At 49.6% G+C, this 25,487-nt stretch overlaps 1 protein-coding gene across 2 annotated transcripts in view; it reads left to right on the forward strand.

Annotated features, from left to right (window-relative positions):
* Window positions 1-25,487, forward strand: part of Ccdc60 (coiled-coil domain containing 60) — a 161,063-nt gene that overhangs the window by 97,757 nt on the left and 37,819 nt on the right. For both annotated transcript variants that reach the window (XM_052168484.1, XM_052168485.1), the window contains exons 3-5: window positions 7,292-7,462; window positions 17,679-17,786; window positions 24,084-24,191. In XM_052168484.1, the coding sequence (XP_052024444.1) occupies window positions 7,292-7,462; window positions 17,679-17,786; window positions 24,084-24,191 (387 nt within the window). The remainder of the gene's footprint in view (window positions 1-7,291; window positions 7,463-17,678; window positions 17,787-24,083; window positions 24,192-25,487) is intronic.

Genomic DNA, 25,487 nt, shown 5'->3' on the forward strand with positions numbered 1-25,487 from the left:
CTGTGCAATCCTGTCCTAGCAAGAGAGGAAAAGCCTCCCTCAGCACTCAGGAAGAGAGCTTCAACCTGCTTGCTGACAAAGATGTTAACTTGGGAGGGGCTTAATCCCGCACCCTCCTTTTGTCTGAAAAGGCAATTCAAACTCTGTTGTGATTACCGATGAGTGAGGTTCAATTACTGTAATAAATATATCCCAAATTTCATCTCAGCCGCATTTGCATTTTAATGAATGGGTCTCACCTCCTTGTCAATTTGGCAGCCAGACTACTTTTATTAAGTTATTGTATAAACAGGGCATTCTAACGCAGGGAATTTAAATGCAAAATAAATGCTCTGATGTGTGGGAACCAGAGCCTCCGTATTAACTTGGCACGTCCAGCTTGCCTGAATGGGCGAGAGACAGAGGATGGTGTTTTCGATCCTGTCCACTCTCCCTCATGCTTGCCCTGCCCCACCCTGAGAAATCAATACCTCACCTCGTGGGCCGACAAAGCAAGGCTTTGGCTCTCTAAACCCCTAGCCTCTGGGCATGGGGAACACACTGATTCATCTGGTATTCCTTGAAACCAGTAAAACAGGTCAAGTGAAATTTTCCAGTGTAGGCCATAACCGGCTCCCGGAGCAGGAAGTCCGTGTGCCAGGAGTATCTGTCCATCGCACTGTCATCCAGCCTTCTCCGCCGAAGCACTCTTGTCTTTATAGCCCCATGTTTCTTGTAGGCAGAGACAGAAGACGTGAGTGAAAACTGGCTGGGCACGGAGCCATGACACCATTAAAAGTTGGGTTCTCTTCTGGCGAGGTGTGTCCGTCCCTAACGACATGACAGCAGCTATTGCTCCTCCCTCAAGTCATCCATTAGGCAAAGCACTGGCCACAGAAAAAGTCTGAAGCAGAGACTTGCAGACTCAAGAGACAAAGCGGGGTGTCTGTCTTTCCAGGTTTCCAGAGGAAGGAGAGACCCTACACCCTGAGGAAGCAGGCTTGGTTTGTGTGTGTGTGTGTGTGTGTGTGTGTGTGTGTGTGTGTGTGTGTGGCCTGTGATGTGGCAAGAGCTACAGGAGCATAACGGGTCACAGGGATCACAGAGGTCACAGAGGTCACAGGGATGAGTGGCTTGGATACTGTGTGTCCAAAGCCAAGTTATCTTGATAATGAGTTGTGGGGTGGGTGTCATTCCAACCCTGCTCACAGCCCTGTCTGTTGGGGCCTGGCCACTTTAAAGGCCGGGGTTCTCTGATACTTCTGATCCCTTCTCTCGTAGATTCCACCTGCCGTGACACCCCTCATACATGTAACGGCCTCCCCCTGATCTCTCATCTGCAAACCACACAGGCCCCTCTAGACCGTTAAGCAGTAATTAAGTAGTAAGTGTAGCTCCCCATGACTGGTTCGGGGGATTGGGGGGGGGGGGGCTCCCTGAATCGTCCCAACAGCCGTCTGAGGCAGGAGCTAAGAGATGCCTGTCACATTTGAAGACAGAGCTCCCCCCAACCCCCTTCATTAGCCAGCTGCGAAGACCAAGCCTGAAATCCCAGCACTGGGAGGTGGACCCAGTAGGATCCCAAGATGGAGGGAGGGGCCAGCCCAGGTCACACCTTCAAATTAACATGCATACTACGTGTGCCTCTTACTGCCTTGTGGTGACTGAACACTCCACCCAAAACTGGGGAGAGTGCTGAGTCCAGCTCACAGCTTCAGCTGTAGTCCGCTGTAGCAGGGACGGGACGGGGACAGGAGCTCAGCCGGTCACCTCAAGAAGAAAATGGGTTTGACACCACAAATCACGCACGTTGGTCCTGAGCTAGCTTTCTCTACCTTATCTACCACATAGGACACAGCCCATGAAATGACCTCACCCACCATCAACGTGGGTCTCCTCACATAAGTTAACATGATCAAGATAATGCCCCGCAAGCATGCCCAAGGACCATCTCCCATGTGCTTCTACAATGTCAAACCGACAACTAAAACTAAGCACCACACATACTATTTATAGTTATTCAGGGAAGCCGGGGGAGGGGGAAGGGGGGAGTGTGTTGGGTGAAGTGGCTCAGGCACAGAGCAGCAAACATGGTGTGTCCTGAAATACGCAGGAGCCAAGCGCTGATGGCATAGACGAGGAAGCAGAATACTAGTTACCACAGGCTGGGAGGGAGGAAGGGAAGACAGAACGGCTGGCTCATGGGCACAAGCGTACAGTGGGCCCTCCAGTGGTCTGTAGCGCTGACGGCTGTAGCTGAGTGACAGCTGTTAACTGAGTGCCAGGAAACAGCTGATAGGGGTAGGCTGGAGTGTCCCTAACACAAAGCCTACCCAGCATCGGGGTGGTGGTCACGCCACTTACCCTCAGTGGCCAGTAGCCATTCACACCTGTGTGGAAATACCCCACCGAGCCCCCAAACACTCGGAGTCATTATGTCAACTAAAAATACAAATAAGTGGTATTTCGAAACCCATCCGGGTGTTGGGGAGATAGCTCAGCAGGTCAGACCACTTGTTGTACAAGCATGTGGACCTGAGTTAAAATCACGGAACCTACTTCAGAAGTTAGGGTAATCTCCTGTCTGAGATGGCGCACTGCCGCAGGTGGGCGGAGGCGGGCAGATCGCTGGGGCTTCCTCGTTTCCAGCCTAGCTCCAGGATCAGTGAGAGAACCCAGTCAAGAAAATAAGATGAAATGTGGTAGAGCAGGTCACCTGACATGTTTCACTGGCCTCTGCACATAGGCACAACACGGATACATATACATACAAATACATGTACATAGCATACACACATGTGCACACATGTACACATGCTGCAAACATACATGTACACGTGCATATACATGTGTGCATACATACATGCATACATGTATACACAATGTACATATCTGCATACACATGCACACATACATATGCATGCACAAGGCACATGCACGCACATGCACACATACATGAAGATACATGCATATACACAATGCACACATGCATGTACATGTATGCACACATGTACACATGCATGAACACGTGCATACGCACAGGGCACACACATACACACATATACACACAAATAACACCTCACAAAATGTAACAAAGCAAAAATCCCATATGGACCCATCTCCTTCTTTCCCTCCATGGCACACCGCACTTCCTCTGCCCTATCCCTGATGAGCCACACAGAGTCCTCCCATTTGCACAGCAAGCAATCCTTGCAGGCTTGCAATGGGCTCCCAGACTCCCATACAGAGAACCTATGTCCCTGGAAAATGTGAGCACCCACCGCATTCAATAGTGAGGAAGTTGTGTCTGGCAGAGGAAACTGCATTCTATAACATGCCTCATGCCCCTGCCTCTGCTCCCTGGATCTGGCTATGGCCTCCCTCCACATCAATCCCCTATGACGTCAGCTAGGGGAGCATTGCACCCTGTGCAGCCATGATCAAAAGAACCCCCATGAGTGGATTAAAACCAAAACCTGCTATTTCCCCGCAAATAGCCCCCGTGCTACAAATAGCCGAGTACTCAATATTCAGCAGTAATGAGGAGGAAGGTGTGGGAAGCATGTAGGGTGGGTGCAGAATAAAATCAAACGTCTTTTAAAAGGGATTCTTTAGTATCTGGGGAACACCTCCGAGCTCGTTCAGTGGTCCCCACCGTCTGAAGTTCCAGGAACAGGCTGGTACATCTGGCATCAGGGCTAGACTCTCTCCTCGCCCGTTCCTGTTCACCTGTCACTTGGGCCCTTCCAGAAGGTTCAGCAGCTGGGATTCCAGCTGCCTTGGCTGGAGATGGGGCTGAAAACTCAGTCGTTTTCCTCAAGATTACCAGCCCCTGCTTCTCAGCCTGTCCCTGGCGCTCACTAGCTTAGAGAGCCCCCACAAACACTCTAAGCGCCTCTTAAAGTAGTGAGGCACAGTCCCAGCAGCCCCCCTAAACCCAGACTCACTCCCGTCAGGGTGCAAGGCTCCAGGTGCCCCAGCTCCGCCCCAGCAGGCCGCCAGCAGGCTCAGCTCAGCATTTATGCTTTCTAGTTCACCCATCAGCACGCCGACTTGCACTTTGTCCAGGTGAGCTCCTACTTAGCCATAATGTCACCTCCTCTGGGAAGGCCCTCCGGATTTCTCTAGGTACCCCCACCAGGCCCTCTGGCATATTGTGAGGAGCATGTCTGCTTGTGCATGCTGCTTCCAACACCCTACACAAGTACTGTGTGCTTGGTGTTTGATGTAGCCCCTCTTAAACAGCGATGTCTGAAATCCGGACCCGCCCCACTCCACCCCAACCTCGCAGTGTTCCCTCCTCAGAAAATCAGTAGGGATCAGTTTAGCCATGCGGACGTCTGGTCATAGTAGCGTCCTCTAGTGGTTCCTGTGGGAAATGCCGGTTCCGTGGTTTGAACACTTGGGCTGTAGCTACTGCAGAACATTTAGGAGGTGGAGCCTCGATAGAGGAAGTGAGTCATGGGGGCGGGCCTTGAAGTTTAACAGCCCGTCCTTCCTGCTCCCTGACCATAGACAACTCCCTGTTTCCTGCCATTACATCTTTCCCCCACCCAGAAGCCCTGGATTTAGAAACTAGAATAAACCCTTCCTTCCACAAATTGCTTCTGCCCAATACTTTGTCACCGCAAATAGTAACACAAAGCCTGAGATTTCCATTCATAATTAAAGAATACCAGGGTACGATGGTGCAGGCTTGTAAACTCAGAGGCTGGGACAAGAGAATTCTGAAGCCAGGGCCAGTCAGGCCTGCACAGTGAGGACCTGGAGAAGAGAAAAGGGTTACTTCAGAACAGGGGACTCAAACGCTACTTTCTCCCAAGAGAGAGAGGCTTCCAAACACCCTTTAATCTGAATAAGGATCCCCTTCCCCAAAAGCCCAGAATCTCCTCCTTACTCTCACTCTGTGTAATTGTTGGCCTTTTGTGCTTTTCTTTCCCCTAAAAAGCCACAAGCACCAAAGCCCCCAGTGTCCTGTCCACAGCTGTAGTCACTATACATAGGTTGCTTATCAAGAATTTGAAAAACAAATTAAATTCCAGGCCCCCAAAATATATCTAAGAAACATGGTGGTAGTTTACTATGTTGCCGGGCAATACCTTAAGCAGAGAGGTGGACAGACTGACAGGTGGATGGACAGATACACACACTCATGCATTCCTTCTTCCTCTGCAGCTCATTGCCATCAGATCCTACCTTTGGCTGAAGATGGGGAAGGGGAAGGAGGTGTGGCTGTAAAGACACAGGCTCTCTTCCCAGAGAGCCAGCCTCAGGGCTGACCCAGGAGCTGTGGTTGAGTTGGCAGAGAAAGAATGTCAAGTCCCAACATAGGACTTGTGTGTGATTGGTACTGTGTGTGCGCATATGTATGTATGTATGTGTGTATGCCTAGTACTTTGTATGTGTGTATGATTGACATTGTGTGTGTATGTATACATGGATGTGTGTGGCTGGTTCTTTGTGTTGTGTGCAATTGGTACTATGTATGTGTATGTGTGTGTGTGTGTGTTTGGTACTTTGTGTGATCAGTACTCTGTGTGTATGTGTGTGCAAGTGTGTATAGTTGGTACTGTGTGTGTATGTGTGTGCAAGTATGTATTTGTGGCTGGTATTGTGTGTGTATGTGTGATTGGTACTATGTGTGTATACATGTGCATTTGTGTGGTTGGTACTGTGTGTATGTGGCTGGTACTCTATGTGTGTGCATGTGTATGTGTATGGTGCTCTGTGTGATTGGTTCTAGGTGTGTGTGTGTGAGACTGACATTCTTTGTGTGTGTACATGTGTGTATGGTTGGTACTCTGTGGGGATGGCACTCTATGTGTGTGTGTGATTTATACTGTGTGTGTATGTGCGGTTGGGACTCTGTGTATGTGATGTTGATAATCTGTGTATGTATGTGTGCAATTGGTACTGTGTGTGGTTGGTTGGTACTCAGGTATATGTGTGTATGTGTGTGTGATTGGTACTCTGTGTGTGTATGTGGTTGGTACTCTAAGTGTATGTGTGTATAGTTGGTACTGTGTATGTGTGTGATTGGTACTCTGTGTGTGTGTGTGTGTGTGTGTGTGTGTGTGTGTGTATGATTGGTACTGTGGTATATGCATGCTTGAAGGTTACTGTGGTTACTGTGTATGCCTGTGGGTTCCATTCATGTGGAGGCCTGAGGTCTCCCTTGGTCATCCTTCATCTTTATTTTTGGAGGCAAGGTCTCTCACCGCAGCCGCAGCGCATCAGTCCAGCTTGACTGGTTGGCCAGTGAGCTCCAGGGATCTGCCTGTCTGCCACCTCCCAAGAGCAGGTGCCACCTCTGGTCTGTCTACATGCTTTCTGGAGTCCTGCACTCGGGTCTGCACACTTGAGTAGCAGGTACTTTGCCCACTGGCTCACCTCCCTGGCCTGGGCTCTGAACCTGTGTCTCCTCCTAGCACCCTTTAGCAGGCCCGGGGTAGGAAGCACATTCCATAAGTCATGTTAAAGGCATAACATAACTTTCCAGGGATTCAGAACTCAAGCCGGGGTCTTTCTGAAAATGGGAGACAGAAGAGAATATTCATTACTTCAGAGACAGTCAGCAGAAGGAAAGCTCTATTTTGGCTAGCTCACAGATTCATCATGGCAGGGACCGCTAGAGAGAGTGCAGCTCAGTCTCTGGTGCTGGGAGCAGTGACTGGGAACCTGGTGACTCACATCTCAGCTGACCATGAAGCAGTGGTTGGAGGCAGCACCAGAAGCCGGGAGAGAACTTTCAAAGGTCTCTGCCGTGGCCCGCCTCTTCCAGCTACTCCCTCATCTTAGACTCCCCACAGCCTCCCAGAGCCACACCAGCAGCCGGAGCCAAGCACACAGCAGATGTGTGGGGGACATGTCGCACTCAGTCTTATATAACGGTCCTAGTTGTGTGGGCTTGGTAGTGCCCTTTGATCCAAAGACAGAAGGTTATTCTCCTAATATATTTAATAATTTATCTTTGGTATTTCCCCCTCCCCCTCCCCTCCTCCTCTCCCCCTTCTTCTCCTTCCCCCTCCCCCTCTCTTTCCTCCCCTCCCCCTCTCCCTGTTCTTCCTCCCTCCCCCCTCCACCTCCCCCATCTCCTTCCCCCTCCCCCTCCCCCTCCTCCTCTCCCCCTTCTTCTCCTTCCCCCTCCCCCTTCCCTCCCTCTCCCCTTTCCCCTTCCACCTTCCCCTCTCCTTGCCCCTCCCCATCTCCTTCCCCTCCCCCTCTCTTTCTCCCTCCTCTCCTCCCCTCCTCCCCTCCCCCTCCCCCTCCTCCCCTCCCCCTCCCTCCCCCCCACATCCCGCTCTTTCTCCAGCTTCCTGATCCAGTGTGTGAAGATAGGCCGCGGCTACTTCAACATACTGCGAGAGGAAAATGCCATGAAAAAGAAGCAGCAGCAACTCCAGAAGCTGCAGGAGGAAGAGCTGAACAAGTTCCAGCCGGCCAAGAAGATCTCGGACATCCACTGCAGGGACACCCTGCTGACGTAAGTGGCCATCGGTCTCAGGAGGCAACTGGGTGCTGGAGGCTGGCTCAGGGCAGCTCCCCGGGCCCGGGCCCAGGTTGGCGCTCGGTGCCCTCCCCAGCCCAGCCCAGCTCAGCCCAGCTGGCCATCCCCGCTCTCTGACCTTAAGTGCAGAATCCTCTGCTGCACGCTGCATCCTCCTGTCTGATGGTAGTAAGAGGGACAGAGGAAACCCTGCTGGTTCCCTATGTCTCTCCCCCTGTCTTTCCCACCTCTTCTCCTACCCTGATCCCTCCCCACATCCTCCCCCAACCAAAGCTCTGCTCAGTACTCAACAGCCATCTTCAGTGCTGCCTTCCGCTGGTTTGTCCTAGCTTTCAGCCAGCCACAGGTCTTCAAGGCATGCCCACACTAACTCACTTTATCCTGAATCAGTGTCTCTGTCCTGTACCGCCAGCTGCCGCCCATAGGTCAGCACACTGCAGGTCCACGGAAAGGTCTGACTTCTGAGTAAAGGCACTTCTCTTGGCTGGGAGAGGACGAGTCCTTTCCGAGATGCTTGCACAGACAAAATATGAAGAGGGGCTATAGCATCAAGCACAGCAGTAGGGATGAGGGTCAGCTCTGTGGTGCTCCTACAAAACAGGGATCTGTTAGCCACATTGGAGAGATGTAGAAACAGGGACTGCGGTGTCTGCTGCTTTTCCCAACCTTGTTAGTTAGAAGCATCCCCAGCCACACACTCTGTGCTAACAAAACTTACAGGCTTCAGCGGTCAGTCATCACAAAACAAGGTCCCAGGAGACTCAGTTCGTGAAGACGGATCTCAGCACACACTCAGCACATCACTCAGGTGGTGAAGAGATGGCTAAAGCAGACAGAGGGAGGCACACAACAGGAACCGGCTGCAGCGGGAACCAGTGAGCAGATCTCACCCTAGGAACACATAGAATCACCTGGAGAACATGCTGGCAATCTCAGCTATGCAGAAAGCTGAGACAGGGGAGTTAAAGACTCTGACGTGTGCGTGTGTGTGTGTATACATATATACATATATACAGACTCCAATACATGTGTACATACACATATATATACATACACAGACTCTAACCTATATATGTGTGTGTGTAGGTATGTGTGTATAGACACATATATATACATACACACAGACCCCAAACTAATATATGTATATGTATATATACATACATATACACAGACCCCAATATATATATATATGTGTGTGTATGTATATGTAGCGTGTACATATATAAACACATATATACATACAGACATGTGTGTATATACATACACAGAGATTTGGGGGGTTTATATACATATATAAATGTGTGTGAATATATATATTTATATACATTTATATACATACATAGACTCCAAGCAAGCAAGATAGATAGATGTACATACACATACACCATATATGTGTGCATATACACACAGATCCCCAACCAATATATATGTGTGTGTGTGTGTGTATATATATATATATATATATATACACAGTCCCCAACCAATATATGTGTGTATGTATACATATATATGTACACGCATGTATATATACATATATATAAACACATATACAAGTATACACACACTTATATATGCATACACACACACATACATATCTTAAGTATCACCTGGAGTGATTTTTAAGCTACCAGTGTCCAGACTCCATCCAAGCCAGCTATAACAGGTTCTGTTGTGGGTTGGGAAGTTACATGTTCACAGCATTTTTTTTAAGTTCCCCTCAGTGAGTCCAACATGAAGCTATGGTTGAGAAAATTTCCTCTCCATCATTACCCAAATGCTGCCATTGGGGAGTTAATTCAAAGAAAGACTGATGTGCACATCTTAAATAAAGGGGAGTTCCTGCGGGAGATTCCTACCACGTGTGACGTTTGTGTGGCTTATGTCACTTAACACTCTAAGTCTGGTGCATCACTAGGGTCATGTTAGCCAGGGGTCGGCGGACAGCAGGGCCCAACACTCCAGGTGACAGTCAGACATCATGGAGGCCGAGACAGTTGCACCTACCTCCCACTGTGGAAATGCCATGGTGTCCCCGCCCCCTCTGAGCCTTCTCCTTGGTGCTCTGGGAGAGTGACTGACAAGCATCCTCTGATGAAAGGACTGTGTGTGCCGGTTAGAGGCTCTGGTGGCCATGCTGATGAGGGCTCCTCGGCTACTTCTGCAATGCCAGTGGCCACTTAGCACCCTTAAGTTTTCCTCTTTTCTTTTTCCTTTCCTTTTTCTTTCCGTTTTGTCTAGCATATTTTATAACTTTCACCCAAAAGGTCATTCAAGCTAAGCTAGCTGTCGTTCATCATTTATGAATCCTCTATTCACTCTGAGATGAGAAAACAACATTTATGATTTACAGCTCCTCATCGACACTTCCTACCGGGATCCGCCCCACTGGAGAACTTCTAAATGGCCGTGACACATTTAGCCCATAACGCAGGTGGGGTGGGGTGGCTTTGTTGGCACGGATGCCCTCTAGAAGCAGACGGAGAGCAGCCAAGAGCAGAGCTGAGGGAGCCGCCCTTATGAGGAAAGGGAGGTGGAAGGCAGGCTTTGAGGAGTCTTTGCCTCATGAGATATGACCAGAAGTTCCTTTATCAGGCCCTGGACCAGGCTCAAAGTGAACAGGAGAGTAGAAAGAGAATCTCTTGATCTCTTCTGTGGCAGTGAAAAAATATCCTGACAAGAGCCAGTTCCTGTTTGGGCTTGGTTTGGTTTTAAATTCCAAAGCGATTCATTCCATCAAGGCGGCGGGAAAGCATGGAGACAGGAAAGACCAGGAGGGCAGCCTGGTCACACAGCACCTGCACTCAGGAAGCAGGGGATGGGCAGGAAGCAGATCTGGTCTGTGAAAGCTCCAGCCCCACCTCCAATGCCTCAGTCCTCCAGCAAGGCTCCTCCTCCTCCTCCTGTTCCTTTTCCTCCTCCTCCTCCAACAACAACAGTAACCATCCCCAAACAGCACTACCACCTGGAGGCCAAGAGTTAAACTACCACAATCTGAGGATTCGTATTACTCACCTAACAGTGATGCACTGAGACGTGGACCCAGAACACCCCGAACTCCACTCTACCCATCGCTTTCAGTTGAAAGAATAAACAGGAATCTAGAAGGAAAAACAGAACACCTCCAGAGAGTGGAGACTTGATCAGGGCCGAAAGGCTGACGGATCATGGTGTGTGATGCCAAGACACATCGATGCCACGGCAGGATCAGTCCATCGGGAGCCCTGGTATCCAGTCTATGTGATTAGGGCGGTGCTGTGTTTTCTTTCTTAAAAATGCGCCCTACCATTGCACTGAGTGCAGTGTCCCCAATGGAGGAGTTAGAGAAATGACTGAAGGAGCTGCAAGGGTTTGCAATCTCATAGGAAGAACAACAATATCAACCAACCAGACCCCCCAGAGATCCCAGGGATTAAGCCACCAACCATGGGGTACACATGGCTCCAGCTGCAGAGGATGACCTTGTCAGGCATCAATGGGAGGAGAGGTCCTTGGTCCTATGAAGGTTCGATAGATGCCCCAGTGTAGGGGAATCGAGGGGGGGGGCAGGAGAGGGAGGAACACTCTCATAGAAGCTGGGGGAGAGGGGATAGGATAGGGGGTTTCTGGGAGAAGAAACCAGGATAAGGAAATAACACTTGAAATGTAAATAAATTTAAAAAATAAATTTAAAAAAAATGCCTTCATGGTACAAACTCGTGTGTGTGTGTGTGTGTGTGTGTGTGTGTGTGTGTGTGTGTGTGTGTATGTGTGTGTGTGTTCATAGGGTACAGTGTGGCATCTCAATAGACTCATGCAATATGCAGTGGTTGGGCTGGCATCATTACTAGGCCTGTCACCTCATGCACACCAAGTAGAGAAGATTCAGAGCCCGATCCATTCTCTTCACAGAAGCATGCAGCTCACTGTCTTCTGCTGCTGTGGAAGGTTAGACATTGTCCTCCCCAGGGGGGGGCATGTTAGACAGCAGCAGACTCCTAGAGTTGCCCATCACTGCAACCTTGCCCTAGGATAAAGAGGACTAAAGTTCTCCCTCCTTTTTGCAGAAACTGTCCTTTAATGAAGAGACCACCTGTGGTGGTTTGACTAGGCCTGGTCCCCAACAGACTCATGTGTTTGAATGCTTGGCCCACAGGCAGTGCCACTGTTAGGAGGTGTGGCCTTGTTAGAGTAGGTGTGGCCTTGTTGGAGGAAGTGTGTCACTGTGGGGGTGGGCTTTGAGGTCTCCTATGCTCAAGCTCCACCCAGTGTGGAACAGAGTCTCCTGATGTCTATGGATCAAGATGTAGAACTCTCAGCTCCTTCTCCAGCACCATGTCTTCCTGCATGCTGCCATGCTTCCTGCCATGATGATAATGGACTAAATTCTGAAACTGTAAGCCAGCTCCAGTTAAGTGTTTTCCTTTATAAGAGTTGCCCTAGTCATGGTGTCTCTTCATAGCAATAGAAACCCTAAGACAGGTCTTAGGTACCAGGGACTGGGGTATTGCTGTGATAAGCCAGACCATGTTTTTGTTTGTAGGATTGTGGATTTGGGGACTTTGGATTTGGAAAGCAGTGGAATGTTTTAAGTGGGGCTTAATAAACTGTCCTAATAGGAATATGGAAGACATTGGTGCTGAGGGCTATTTGAACTCTGGGGGCCTGGCTCAAGAGGTTTCAGAGGAGAAGAATTTTAGTTTGTTGCCTAGAGATTGTTCTTGTGGTATTCTGGTAAAGGATGTGGCTGTATTTTGCCCTTGTCTGAAGAGTCTGCATGAGGATAAGGTAAAGAGATTTAGATTAATTGCGTTGACAAAGGACATCTCAAGATAGCCTAGCATAGACTCTGTCCTGTGCAGCGTTTTGATGAAACATAGCATGCTCAGGAAGGAAAAATACAAAATGTGTGGTTCAAGGATTAAAGGGAAAGGAGTTAAATCCATATTAAGTGGATTAAGGGAGTGGCAACCTTGGGGCAAGATCACACCAGCTAAGCTTCCATCGTATGAGAAGGAGGAATTAAAGAAGAGCTTAGGTCCAGGCACGGCGACTAAGGATGCTTCTAAGGGATGACAATGGGAAAACCAACAGACATCCTAGCCCTCAGGAAACAGAGGCATGCAGATCTCTGAATTCTAGGTCAGCCTGGTCTACACAGCATGTTCCAGGACAGCCAGGCTCAGGAGGTGAAGGAAATCATGGAAAACGGAAATCTAGTAAGATGTGATTGAATAAGGAGGCCATGTTCCAGCCCCAGCAAGCAGCAGAACCTGGCAGTTTGGGCCACACAGTTACGGGTTTAGACTCAAGGATGGAATTTCCTTCTGCAACTAAGGAAAGCCATTGAGGCCAGCATGTGGCAGGAGTGTCCCTGCGTGAAGGCCCAGAGAAGCCATTGTGGGAAGCTTTGAAGGGGAAACCTGGATGGCCTTGGAGGCCCTAAGATGTTGGAGATGCCAGAGCCACAAGATGTCTCCTGAGGAAAGCCGCCAACAGGGTGGAAACAGCCCAAGAGAAGGAAGTGTGCTGCAGTCAACAAAGACGAAAGGACTTGGAGATCTGAAGAGCATTCTGACGTCACACAAGGAAGATTCAGATTTTGGAGTTTGTCCAGTATTTCCTATGTTTTGAAAGGGTAATGTATATCCTGTGATGTTGAAAATATGTGACCTGCTTCTTGATTTTTTTTTATTTCATTTTATAGGGGATTACAGTTAAGAGATTGCATGAATCTCAACAGAGACTTTGAATGCTGGACTTTTAAATATTGTCGATACTGTGACAGACTATGGGGACTTTTGAAGTTGGACTAAATGCATTCTGTATTGTAACAGGAATTATTAAAAAAAAAAAAATAAGGACCTCCCCGCCAACTCTCCTGCCCCCACCAGGCCTCAGCACCAAGTCCCGGCCCAGTCCTGCTCAGCCCGGTTCTCACTGCTGCCACTGAGCTAATGTCTCCCAGCTAGTTCCTACAGCAATCCTGCCAGCTTGACCATATCTCTCATGCCCCACTGCACCCCCGCGCTCTAACCCTTTGCCCACTCCTTCCAAATACCCAGTAAAGCATGACTCTTAATCTTAAATTGGTGAGCCAATTGTATTTATGGATATTAAACTCACAATTACATGATGCCTGTCTGTCTGAAGTCTGTCACTGTGGGGTGGGCTTTGAGGTCTCCTATGCTTAAGCTACGCCCAGTGTGGGACAGTTCCCTCCTGATGCCTGCGGATCAAGATGCAGAACTCTCAGCTTCTTCTCCAGCACCATGTCTGCCTGGATGCTGCCATGCTTCCTGCCACGATGATAATGGACTGAACTCTGAACCTGTAAGCCGGCCCCAGTTAAATGTTTTCCTTTATAAAAGTTGCCTTGGCCATGGTGTCTCCTCAAAGCAATGGAAATTCTGACTAAGACGCCACCCAGCCTGCACCAAGTAAGGAGAGGAAAATGTTGAAGAGGTTTCATAGGATCCACAGTCTGAGGACACCTTTCTCGCATCCTTTCTCAGTCCCTCCCCCTGGGTATGCAAGACATGGTTTATTTAAAGTTTAATAAGTGTATACTTACTTCTTTCAACAGTCCGGCTAGTCTTATCTGGTAGGGTCTCTGGGCTGGACAAGCCCAGTTACTAAAATAAATGGCTACCTAACTCTGTGAGTGCAGCAACAAATGCAGGACTGGGGCCTGCTTTACGAACTGGCACTGAGACTGTCCACAGCAAGATGGCGTCACACTCAGGAGCACAGGTAGGACTTGGAGTCGAGTCCTGACTCCACCATACAACTGCTGGACTTCAAGCAGCTCGCCAGCCCTCTCGGAGCCTCCATTTACCCCGCCCGTACGGATGGGACCAAGCACCCATGCTCGCTATGAGGATTACTTGAAATGAAGCTTAGCACGGATCACAGCTTACAGAACATGCTCGGTGGCTGCAGTGACTGTAATACAACAAAGTGATTTTGACCTCTCTGGGCCTTCTTTAGCTAAACTCCTTAGAATTTTTGCATAAAAATCTTTTATTTTTCCATGAAGGCCTCCCATATCTAAGAGCCTGCCTTCTGCAAATATGGTTCCAATGTAGAGGTCTCAAGAATGCCAGTGTTCTTTCATAAATGCTTGCTAACCAAGTACATGACCTTTTGCTTTTATAAAGCAAAGGTCACACACATATACACAGACACATACATACATAAATACATACATACATGCATGTATACATACATTCACACATACACATATACCTACATACATTCACATACACATACACACATATACACACACATATATATATACACACTCATACACACATACACATGCATATGCATATATATACATACATATACACACTCATACATATATACACACATACATTCACACAGACATATACATATATACATACATATATCCACATACACATATATACATACAAACATACATATGTACATACATATATACATACATACACACATATATACATATATACATACATTCATATACATACACACATATATACACACACATACATATATACATACACAGAGACATGTACACACATGCATTCACAAACACACACACACACACATGTCAGGATCTGAGTGACTGCAGGCAAAAGCTTTAAGTCTGACACTAGGCCAGGAAGAGGGATGCTCATGCGTGCAGCACAGATTCTTGCCTGCGAGCCATCCTCTCACTATGCTCAGTGACCTCCCTCTTCAGCTACAGATTCAGGCCAAAAAAAAAAAAAAAATAGTGGGGGAGTGGAATTTGTCTTATTATTGGAATCAAGAGACGGTATCAAACCAGGGATTTATGAGTGCAATGTCTAGGTTAATTTCTTTATACTCTGGGAGACATGGAACACGTAACCATGTGCAGCAGGCACAGAATTCAGCGATGTATTTGCCAGTGAGGTTTTTTTCCCCCCTAATTTGTTTGTTTCCCAGCTCCAGTGTCAAATAAGGGGTCAATGCCCACAGAAACCAGGGCACCTAGATTCCGGGGCTATCTGTTAATTAGTTCTCTGACCCCAAGGATTGTCCTCAGATTCCTCAGAGGAAGGTGCTTGGTCCTCATGTGCCACCACCACCTCACAAGAAACTAGGATCATCCTTTCAAAAGAGAAACTGCTCCCAATGGAGCCCTCTCCAGGGTATCCTTTCCTCGGCAGAAAAAGGCAAGTCTGGGTAGAAGCTCACAGGCCCAGACAGCCTTGCTAGAGGCTTGATGCTCCCGCTTGGGCACACTGCCTCCTCCTGCCCCTCTGACCACATGGCCCCCCACCCCTGTGGCTGCTCCCCAGTGCCAGCCCTTTTATTTGTCTGCTTAATCCCATTTGGCCTTCTGATTCTGGCTCATTGTCCCTGTCCCGTTCATTACTGCAGCTGTGATGTACCTACTCAAGGCAACAAATACAACGTCCCCAGATCTGTGATCAGAGGGGACGATGGTGTTCCCTCCATTCAGAGTGGCTCAAAGTAGATGGTCTCACACCCGCCTGGCATCTCTCCCTGTGGCACTGTCCTCGCAGGCTGGGGAATTCCTCATAGAGAGGAGGCCGCTGACGGCATCCCAGGAGGCAAGGAGGAGAGGCCGCTCACTCTTTTTCCTTAATCTTCTTTAAAGATTTATTTATTATTATATATAAGTAGACTGTAAATGTCTTCAGACATCCTAGAAGAGGGCGTCAGATCCCATTACAGATGCTTGTGAGCCACCATGTAGTTCCTGGGATTTGAACTCGGGACCTCTGGAAGAGTAGTCAGTGCCCTTAACCTCTGAGCCATCTCTCCAGCCCAGCCACTCACTCTTGAATGGTGGTATGATATCACTTTTGACAAATTCTATTGAGTCAACCCCACCACAGAGCCAAGATCCAAGGATGAGAAAGTAAGGGGACCCACCTCTCATTTGTCCTTTGTAACTCATGACTCCCTGGGGGATTACAGCCAATGTTAGGCTGGAAATGCTGTGTAATCTCCCTATACACACCTAGCCATGTGCTTGGTTATCCCTGTCCCCAACACTCACAAGACTCTTAAGCCTCAGGAGGGGCAGGGGTGGGTTAGCCTCCTTCTTTGCTACGTCTGCTGCCCCTGCACAGAGAAGATATTCAGCAGCTCCTGCTACATGGAAGTCAGTGAACCAGCAGCCCATGAGCGATCCTGTAAGGAAAGCACTTAGATGGGGCTCCTGGGTAATCAAAGCTTCGAGGGAACGGGAGAGTGAGAAACCAGGGGTGCTCAAGCCTGCGGCACACGACCCCAGAGAAGCAGGCAGCGACTCCCAATCTTCAGCTGCTACTGATACTCAGTGGGGACATGGCCCAGAGTGGCCAGCATTTTTAAGGTCTTAAGAACCAAACATTTACAAGAAAAGTCTAAAATTTAAAACATTGGTAGTTTTAAATTTTAAGGTACATGCATATGTGCGCGCATGTGTGTATATGCATGTGCAGACACACACACACACATACACAGAGAGAGAGAGAAGAGAGAGAGAGAGAGAGAAGTCTGATTAAAACACCTGCAGGCCGAATTCAGTTATAAGAGAAAACACCTATGATGTAGGAATATTTGAAAGGAAGCCATTTTCTGTAACTGAGATAACCTCCTCTGTAAGAGACGTGGGGGTGGGGGTGGGGTGGAGGGAAGAAAGAAACCGCTGAAGTGTGGTCTCAGACATATCCTTCGCATAGAACAGGGTCAGAAAGCAGGCTAATCAGTCTTAGTTATCAATCTGACTGAATTGAAAAACACCTACGAGATGTGCGGTGTCTGTCTATGGGTGCGACTGTAAGAGGGTTTCCAGAGAGGACCCCACCCCACCCCCTGGCTAATAACGGGAGATTTGTCCTGTGTGAGTCACACAATCCCACAAACTGGGAGTCTGAGTAAGCAAGTCACCACAGGTTTCTTTCTCTCCCTCCTCTCCCTCCCCTCTCCCTCCCCTCCCCCCCCCCCCAGACATTCCAACACCCGGTGTCTCTGAGACAAGGAATTTACCTTCTTATTTGCTTGTCTCCTCTGGAGGGGCAGGCCTGTTTCCTTTTAATGTGTCCTGTTCACCATCTGCCTCCAGAATTCTCACCCAGGACTGCTGGGTGCTGCTGGCGTAGGTGCCCAGTACCCAGTGTCAGACCTGACAGGGATGAGCCTCACCGCTGCTTCCTCCACCCCACTCACTGCACTCCCCCTTCTGCTCTCCCCTCAGAACCTACGACTACGAAAAGATCAAGAAGTTGGAGGCCGGTGTCATCATCCGCCCGTTCACGCCCATCCACAACTGTATCATGGCGCCCTCCCTGCCTGAGTCTCACGTGTAAGCAGGCCCCACCTCCGCTCTGATAGCCTCGCTGGGTCAGAAAAGGGAGGGAAGCTAAACCGTCCCCATATCACACTGACCTCTGTGCCCTGAGAGTTCCGACTAGCAGCCCAAGGCGGACGCCCGTAAAGCATCCCGTCAGGAGAACCTGTGGTTCATCCCGTCAGGCCCTGTGGTTTCTCACGGCGTCTCTCAGAAGCGCCGACGCCCTCCCCGCCATTCCCTCAGATAAGCAGCTCTGGGAGCACGAGATGCACACGGATCTGGGAACGGGGAGAGAGGCCTAGAAAAAGGTGTCCTGTCCCCCATCCGTGTGATCTGAGTAATGAGGCTAACCATGGTGAGCCTCAAGTGTAGCTTGTGTGTGTATAGACATTGTTTCCTTCCATGCCTGGTGGGAAACTGAACCCTGCCAGGGGCCTCGCAGCGGGAATCTTCACCCCGGCTCTCAGCTCAAGTGGATTAGATAGGCTCTCATCATGACCGTCCACCCATGGCGGGTGTGATAGAAATGTTTACTGTTATCCCGTGACGTATGTAGCACATGTCTAGGGTGTTGCCAATCACAGGATCTGTCTCGACTCTATTCTACCATTGTGGTACAAAAGAGACAAGACTGGCTGTATTGTCCAGCCTTTATGGAAACAAGTTGCACGCCCACTCATTGGCTGTAGTTTGCCAACCCTTGCCTTAGACTAAAGATGGTTGCTTCTTTTCCTTGGCTGGTGAAAGGTTCTGGCCATACTGAACAGCTGGAACATTGATGTATCACTCAACTCGGAATGACTTAGAACCTTCTCCCACGGCTCCCAAGTCTACAGATTGCTGGGCAAACCTGTTCTGCCTGCTCCCGGCTGGCTGCGTCTGCCTTCTTGTTTGTATCCAGATGATGGGTAAATGGGAGGTTGTCTGACCCTGGCAAGGCAGGCTTTGGTTTGATTGGTTGCTTTGGATGACAGCAGTATCTCTCAGCATCTAGAGCGGGCTGTCACGGGCTTGGTCACACTATACCTAAGAATTCTAAGCACAAGGGCCTTGATACTCAAGGCTTCCTGAGGCAAAAGCTCACAGGAGGCTCAGCGGCCCTCTGCCATGCCATGGCCCAAGCCAAAAGAGCAGAGCAGACCCAGGGAATGAGGGAAAGACTTGGTCTCCTGATAAGATGAGGTAGCAAAGTCAGAGCGCCGAGTATCCAACTGAGGAGTGAGGTGGAGTTAGGTATCTTAAAGGTTTATTTTTACTACTTTAAAATTGTGAGCATTTGAGTATCTGGTGTGGGGGGTATGTATATGCGTGTGTCTGTGTGTGTATGTGTGTATGGGGGCTATGTGTGTGTATGGGTATATGTATGTATGGGTATATGTGGGGGGGGTGTACATGTGTATGTGTGCATGTATGTGTGTGTATAGGTATATATGTGTTATGTGTGACTATATGTATGTGTATGTGTGAGTGTATATGTTTGTATGTGGGGGCGTGGGTGTCTGTGTGTGTCTATGTATAGGTATATGTATAAAGGTGTACGTGTGGGTATAGGTGTCACATGTGTGTCTCTGTGTGTAAGGAGGGTGCATGGCTATGTGTATATGGGTGCATGTGTCTTTGTGTGTATGTGTATAGGTATATATGTATAAAGGTGTATGTATGGTGGTATATGTATGTGGGTGTGGGTGTTATATGTGTGCATGCATGTGTATGTGAGGGTGTGTGTGTCTGTGTGTCTGCCTATGTCGGGTACATATGTATGTGTATGTGTGTGTATGGATGTATGTTTGGGTATGGGTGTACAATCTCAATCTCGCTCTCGCTCTCTCTCTCTCTCTCTGTGTGTGTGTGTGGGGGGGGGGGTATGTGTGTGTGTGTGTGTGTGTGTGATGCCCTCAGAGCTCAGAAGAGGGAAGCAGATCTCCTGGAGCTGGAGTTGCAAGCAGTTCTAAGCTTCGTGTGGGTGCTGGGAACTGGGAACTGAACCTGGTTCCCTGGAAGAGCAGCAAGTGCTCTTGGTTGCTGAGCCGTCTCTCCGGGAACTAGAGCATCTTTCCAATCAGCCATATTCATCACTTTTCTTTCCATTGTCAAGAATGCCTGACAAGAAGCAACTTAAGGGGCTAGACTAGTAAAGGCACCCACTGCCGTGCCTGGTGCCCTGATTTTTGAACCCACAAGGGGGAAGGAGAAAACCAATTCTTGCAGTCTGTCTTCTGAGCCCCACAAGTGCTACACGACACACCCACTCCCCCCAACACACAATTGTAAATAATCCTGAAAAGACAAGAGGCGAAGAAGCAGTGTGAGAGAAGAAGAAATGATTCTGGCTGGAGTTGGGGGGACACAGCCCAGCCTAGAGGGGAAGGCACGGCCATCAGGCAGTCTGCTGATAGCTGAGCAGATCACCAGGCAGTCCTAGCTCACAGGGCCTGCTCCCTGGGCCCTAAGCCCGACCCACACCATTAGTCTCTGCTTGTCCTCTCTTACACCTCAGCTACCGCACCAGCCAGTGTAGATCAGAATCTGGCCTAGTCCCTCGATCCCAGTGCGATTGAACCCAAAGCTGGCCCGATAATCCTGAATTAGTCGGGTGGGGATCAATTCCATCACCTGGAGGGGGTGGTGTGGGGAAGTTTGGCTTTTACTTTTCAAAATGGGAGGGGCGATCTAGGGCACTGAGATACAGCTTCCTATCATCCCTCTGAAGTGACAAGGCTGTCCCAAGCAGCCTTTTCTAAATACCCGCTCAGTGAAAGCATGCCCACACCCCGTGTCCTGATCTGCCACTGGACACAGGCTAGGACAGCAATGAACACATGGAGTGGCAGCTGTCGAGAGGAAATGACTGTCTTCCCCCCAGGGATGCGCGTGCGCACGCACGCATGCACACACACACGCATGCACACACACACACACACAGAGTTGTACACTTGAGTGACGATAGCCTAGGTTCTGAGCCTGGGCACTGCAGCCAGCTGTGAACCTTTTACAAGCCAGTGTGGTGAGTTCACCGTGTGTGCCTTGCATTCAAGCAGATAAGTGCTTTCTCTTTAAATCTGAGGTTTTTGTTCTGTGACCTGGAGAGAAAAGACAGGTGGCCACCAGGCTCACTTCCGGGTTTTGTTGTGATCATTTTTTTTTTCTAGTCTGCTCACTGCGGATTACAGGAGCGAGGGTCAGGTTTGAGACGTATCCCATGCAAGAGCAAGCGGTCTAGCCCTATCAGATGAAGGCTTTTCCTGATGAGAAAGGAAGGCTCCACCCACAGCAGGAGACCAGCATCAACAGGTTACTTTACAGCAGGGATTCAGGAGGCTAGACTCAGGGTCCATCTCTAATGCTTGCTTGCCTTTGACCTCAGATGAGTTTCCTGCTCCTTTATGCCTCAGTTTCTTTCATCAGCAAAATGGGGACGCCTGTGGTACCCTCCTCCCAGATTCACTAGGATGAGAGTGACCCATGAGTAGTGACTGAGTGACACTGTGCTCTTGGGGTGCTCACTGTTGGGGCTGGGGCTGGGTTGTTACCACACATCAGTGGCCCTGAACGTGAGAAGAGCACCCCAAGCTATCAGTTTGAAGGAAAACGTCAGACCCAAAGCAACCAGTTCCCACCATGCAATAAGCAGAAGGATGCTTCTGTATCCAAGACTGTCTTGCAGGTCCTTGTGCAATGTCTCAGTGAGGGTTTCTATCCCTGGACAAACATCATGACCAAGAAGCAGGTTGGGGAGGAAAGGGTTTATTGAGCTTACACTTCCACACTGCTGTCCATCATCAAAGGAAGTCAGAAGTGGAACTCAAGCAGGTCAGGAAGCAGGAGCTGATGCAGAGGCCATGGAGGGATGTTCCTTACTGGCTTGCTTCCTTGGCTTGCTCAGCCTGCTCTCTTATAGAACCCAAGACTACCAGCCCAGGGAGGGCCCTGCCCACAAGGGGCTGGCCCCACCCACAAGGGGCTGGCCCCACCCACAAGGGGCCCTCCCACCTTGATCACTAATTGAGAAAATGCCCCACAGGTGAATCTCATGGAGGCACTTCCCCAACTGAAGCTCCTTTCTCTGTGATAACTCCAACTTGTGTCAAGTCGACACACAGAACCAGCCAGTACAAGCAAGGACAGTAAATAAACAAGCAGCTGACATAAACAGAGACCTGGGGTGTAGAGACTCAGGGGGACACGTCATAGGAATATCCTTGGACAGGGCCTAACCCAGACCTAGAGAGATCAAGACCTTAAAAGAAGTGCGGTTTACTGTCTCAGAGTTCTGGGAAGGTGCTGCCAGGGTGGGTCCCTTCTTGACTGCACAGGGCAGTCCTCTCTCTGTCTCCTCACAGCGACCTTCTCTGTATTGTAGATAATGGAGAGTATGTATCCACATCCCCTCTTGCCACTGAGCCTGGATTAGAGCCTTCCAAAATGGCTTCCTTTTAAATGGAGTGCCTCTTCAACGGGCCGTATCTCCAAACACATTGCGGACACTGGGGTTATAGCTTTAACATAAGAATTTCAAGGTCTACAATTAGGCTGTTTAGGGGTGTGGGGAATTTGGAGGCGTTAAGTAAGGGCAGAGAGGGTCCACTTCGACTCATTCTGGGCAGTTTCATAAATCACTAGGATGGAAGTGGGCGTGGGGGATGAGATCCTATGTGTAAAGAGGAAGGGGAGGGGAGGGGAGGGGAGGGGAGGGGAGGGGAGGGAGGGAGGGAGGGAATGAAAGAGTCTGATGTTCGCAGGCCCCATGTCTCCCATACCACCCCACAACCAAGCAGACTCCATCCCCCACTACCCACCCCGGCTTACCCCCCACCCCCACCCCCACTGCACACATCCCATAGCAAAGACCTGCAAGGTTCCCTGCCCCAGCCTTTCAAGACTTGTTAGTTTGTTAGTGTTACAATTAGGAAGTATCTCAGTGCTTAAAGCCCAGTAAAAGGCATATGACACGTTGACTTCATTGTCTAAATGCAGGACACAACACACACACACACACACACACACACACAAACACACACACACACACACACACGGTAGGGAAGAAGAGAGAGTGGAGACGGGGGTTCTATTTGTCCTCTGATGTGACAGTCACGCTCTAGGAGAAGAGGCTGAGGGCAGGTAGAGGTGGAACAGCTCTGTTCTACCCTAGATAACTAAAAAGCCGGCTCTCAGGGGACACCCTGCACCCTGGGACAGCTCCCCACAGGGTATAAGATGAGATCTTCCTGGAAACTGAGAAGCCATCCCTTCCTGGGCCTGGGAGAACTGTGCCCGGGAACCCCTGGGGAGCAGCGGTCTGGGCAGGATGCAGTTTCAGGAAAGAGCCATCCCAGGAGTTTGGTAATTGAAGGCTCTTTTCCATTAGCAAGGATAAGCACTCTTGGGGGAGGAGGCAGCTTCCCGGACGACCCCTCTCGGTTCTAAGAAGGCATCAGCTTAACCCTTTCCTGGCCTGGCTAACAGAGTGGCCACCACGCACTGGCTCCCTAAGGCTACCATCTCTGGGCCGGGTCACTCCCTGGTTCAGCCCCTCACCAGTGTTAGCTGTGTGGCCTCAGGTAACTCGCTGTGACTCTCAGACCCTCAGGTCTCCCACCACCCTACCTCGATGTCAAATCAAACATCCAGTCACCACCTCTGCTCACAGCAGGCTTGTGTGACCTTGAGCACTGGCTCTGCCTCTCTGGAACTCTGTTTCCCCCTTTGACATGGGTCATAATTTGTGCCCCGACAGGTTGTTGGGACTTTAAATAATGTGGAGAAAGTACACCAGCTGTGTAGTCCACTGCAGAGAGTATGGGGTCCCCAGAAGGTCAAAACTGTCAATCAGCCATACTGTTAGGCAATCCATTCTCTTTCATTTTCGAATGATATGTGTTTTTCTTCAATGGCCAGCTATGCTTCAATCCTGATAATACTCTTCCCCAGTTTCAGGCTATTTACTGCATTTTTTTAATCAGATAAATTATCAGACATCCGTGTAATATTAATGCCTTCAATCCTGATTTTATCTGCCTGAATTATGACCTCTAGCTAGGAGAGGAGAGACTCCACCCACTACACCCCAAGTTCAGAGGAACTTGGTGCTCCTGTCTTGAGAGCTCAGTGACATGGTCATGTGGTCTCCCTAAGTCCCACCCACCTCCAGTGTCCTTATCTGCACAGTGGGATCCACAGGCATGTCATTCACAATGGGCACAAACCAGTCACCTGAGTACCAGTGCTCCCACTGAAGCCAGAGCAGCTGCGGTCTCTGCGAACAGGTGTTCTAAACAGATGCCCCTGTGCCCCCTCCCTCTGTCTCTGCAGGGATCCCCTCTTCCGCCAGCTGTGTGCCCTCCACTGGCTTCTAGAGGCCCTGACTATCGACCACACCCACCACACCATGAGGCCCTTGATTGCCTGTTGGAACCCCAAGTAAGCCCAGCCGCCCCCCCCCCCCCCCCCCCCCCCCCCCGCTCAGCCCAACTGTGACCTGGCACTCGTCCTGGGTGGTAGGGGCGGGGATCTTACCCTTCCCACCCTCCCCTTGGATGGTTGACGGGTGGTCTGCCTTAGGAGTTGATGCACTCTGTGGATGAGCTCAGGCCTACGCTCTCCCCAGAGTCCCACTGCACACACCTCTTTAAAAGCATCTCTGCCTGGTGCCATCGCACTACAAATCAGGCCAGAGAATGAGAGTAGCAGAGGAAGCTAAAGCACCTAAGAAGGCTGGGCTCCCAGACTCTTACAGAATGTGTCTCCCGCATATATATTACCTCATGGCAAAGCAGCCATGAAGACATAATTGGGTCTCCACAGATGCTCCTGGACAGCACTGTCTACGTTCACTTATAGGGAAAGTTAAAATCGAAATGAATAGCAGACCTAGCAAAAGGACTTGGGGGATTTTGAGTGTTCTAAAGTGAGGCAGTAGGAGGAGGGGGTATGGAAAGGAAGAGAGAAAAATAGGAAAAAAGAAATAAAAAGTGGTGAAAGAAAAGAGGAATGGGTAAATGGAAAGGAGATCTACAGAAGAATGGAGGGAAGGAAAACGAGGGACTGAATGCAAGTGGGGAGAGAGAAGGGGGAAGTGGGATGGAGAGAGAAAGAGCAAATGACGGGATGAAGAAGGAGAGGAAGGAACGGAGGGGAGAGGAAGGGAGAGAATGTGGGGAGAGAGGGGATACACTGACAGCTTAAAATGGAGCACGGCGGGAAGATTTACACCAAGCTACACCAGCACGCTGTGGACCCACAAACACTTCTCCCTGGCCCTCCTCACACACACACTGTGTCTCCTCAGCGTTGTCCCCTGGTCCCTCCTTCACCTGGCCACCTCCCACTTCCTCTGTATAGTCAAGTTTGAACCCAGGGCTGGGGAGGTAGATGGCTTGTTGGTTAAGAACTCAGCTGCTCTTGCTGAGAGCCAGGGTTTGGTTTAGAGCATCCACAGCTGGTAACAGTCTGTGCCCCGAGTCCGAGGGATCTGCTGCCCTCTTCTGGAGTCCTCTTGCACTGCCTATACAGTGTGTGTGTGTGTGTGCACACGCGTGTGTGTGTGTGTGTGTGTGTGTGTCTATGCACACGCAGGCAACACATTCAAAATTTTGAATCCATCAAATAATGGAAGCATTCGCTAAGCCAGAGCCTTCATGGTCTGGAAACACCCCCACAGATATACCAAATGGACGTGAAAGCATTGATCCCCTAGGAATCCCTCAGTCCCCTCAA

This window comes from Apodemus sylvaticus, chromosome 22 (genome assembly GCF_947179515.1).
Source record: "Apodemus sylvaticus chromosome 22, mApoSyl1.1, whole genome shotgun sequence".
Lineage (NCBI taxonomy): Eukaryota > Metazoa > Chordata > Mammalia > Rodentia > Muridae > Apodemus > Apodemus sylvaticus.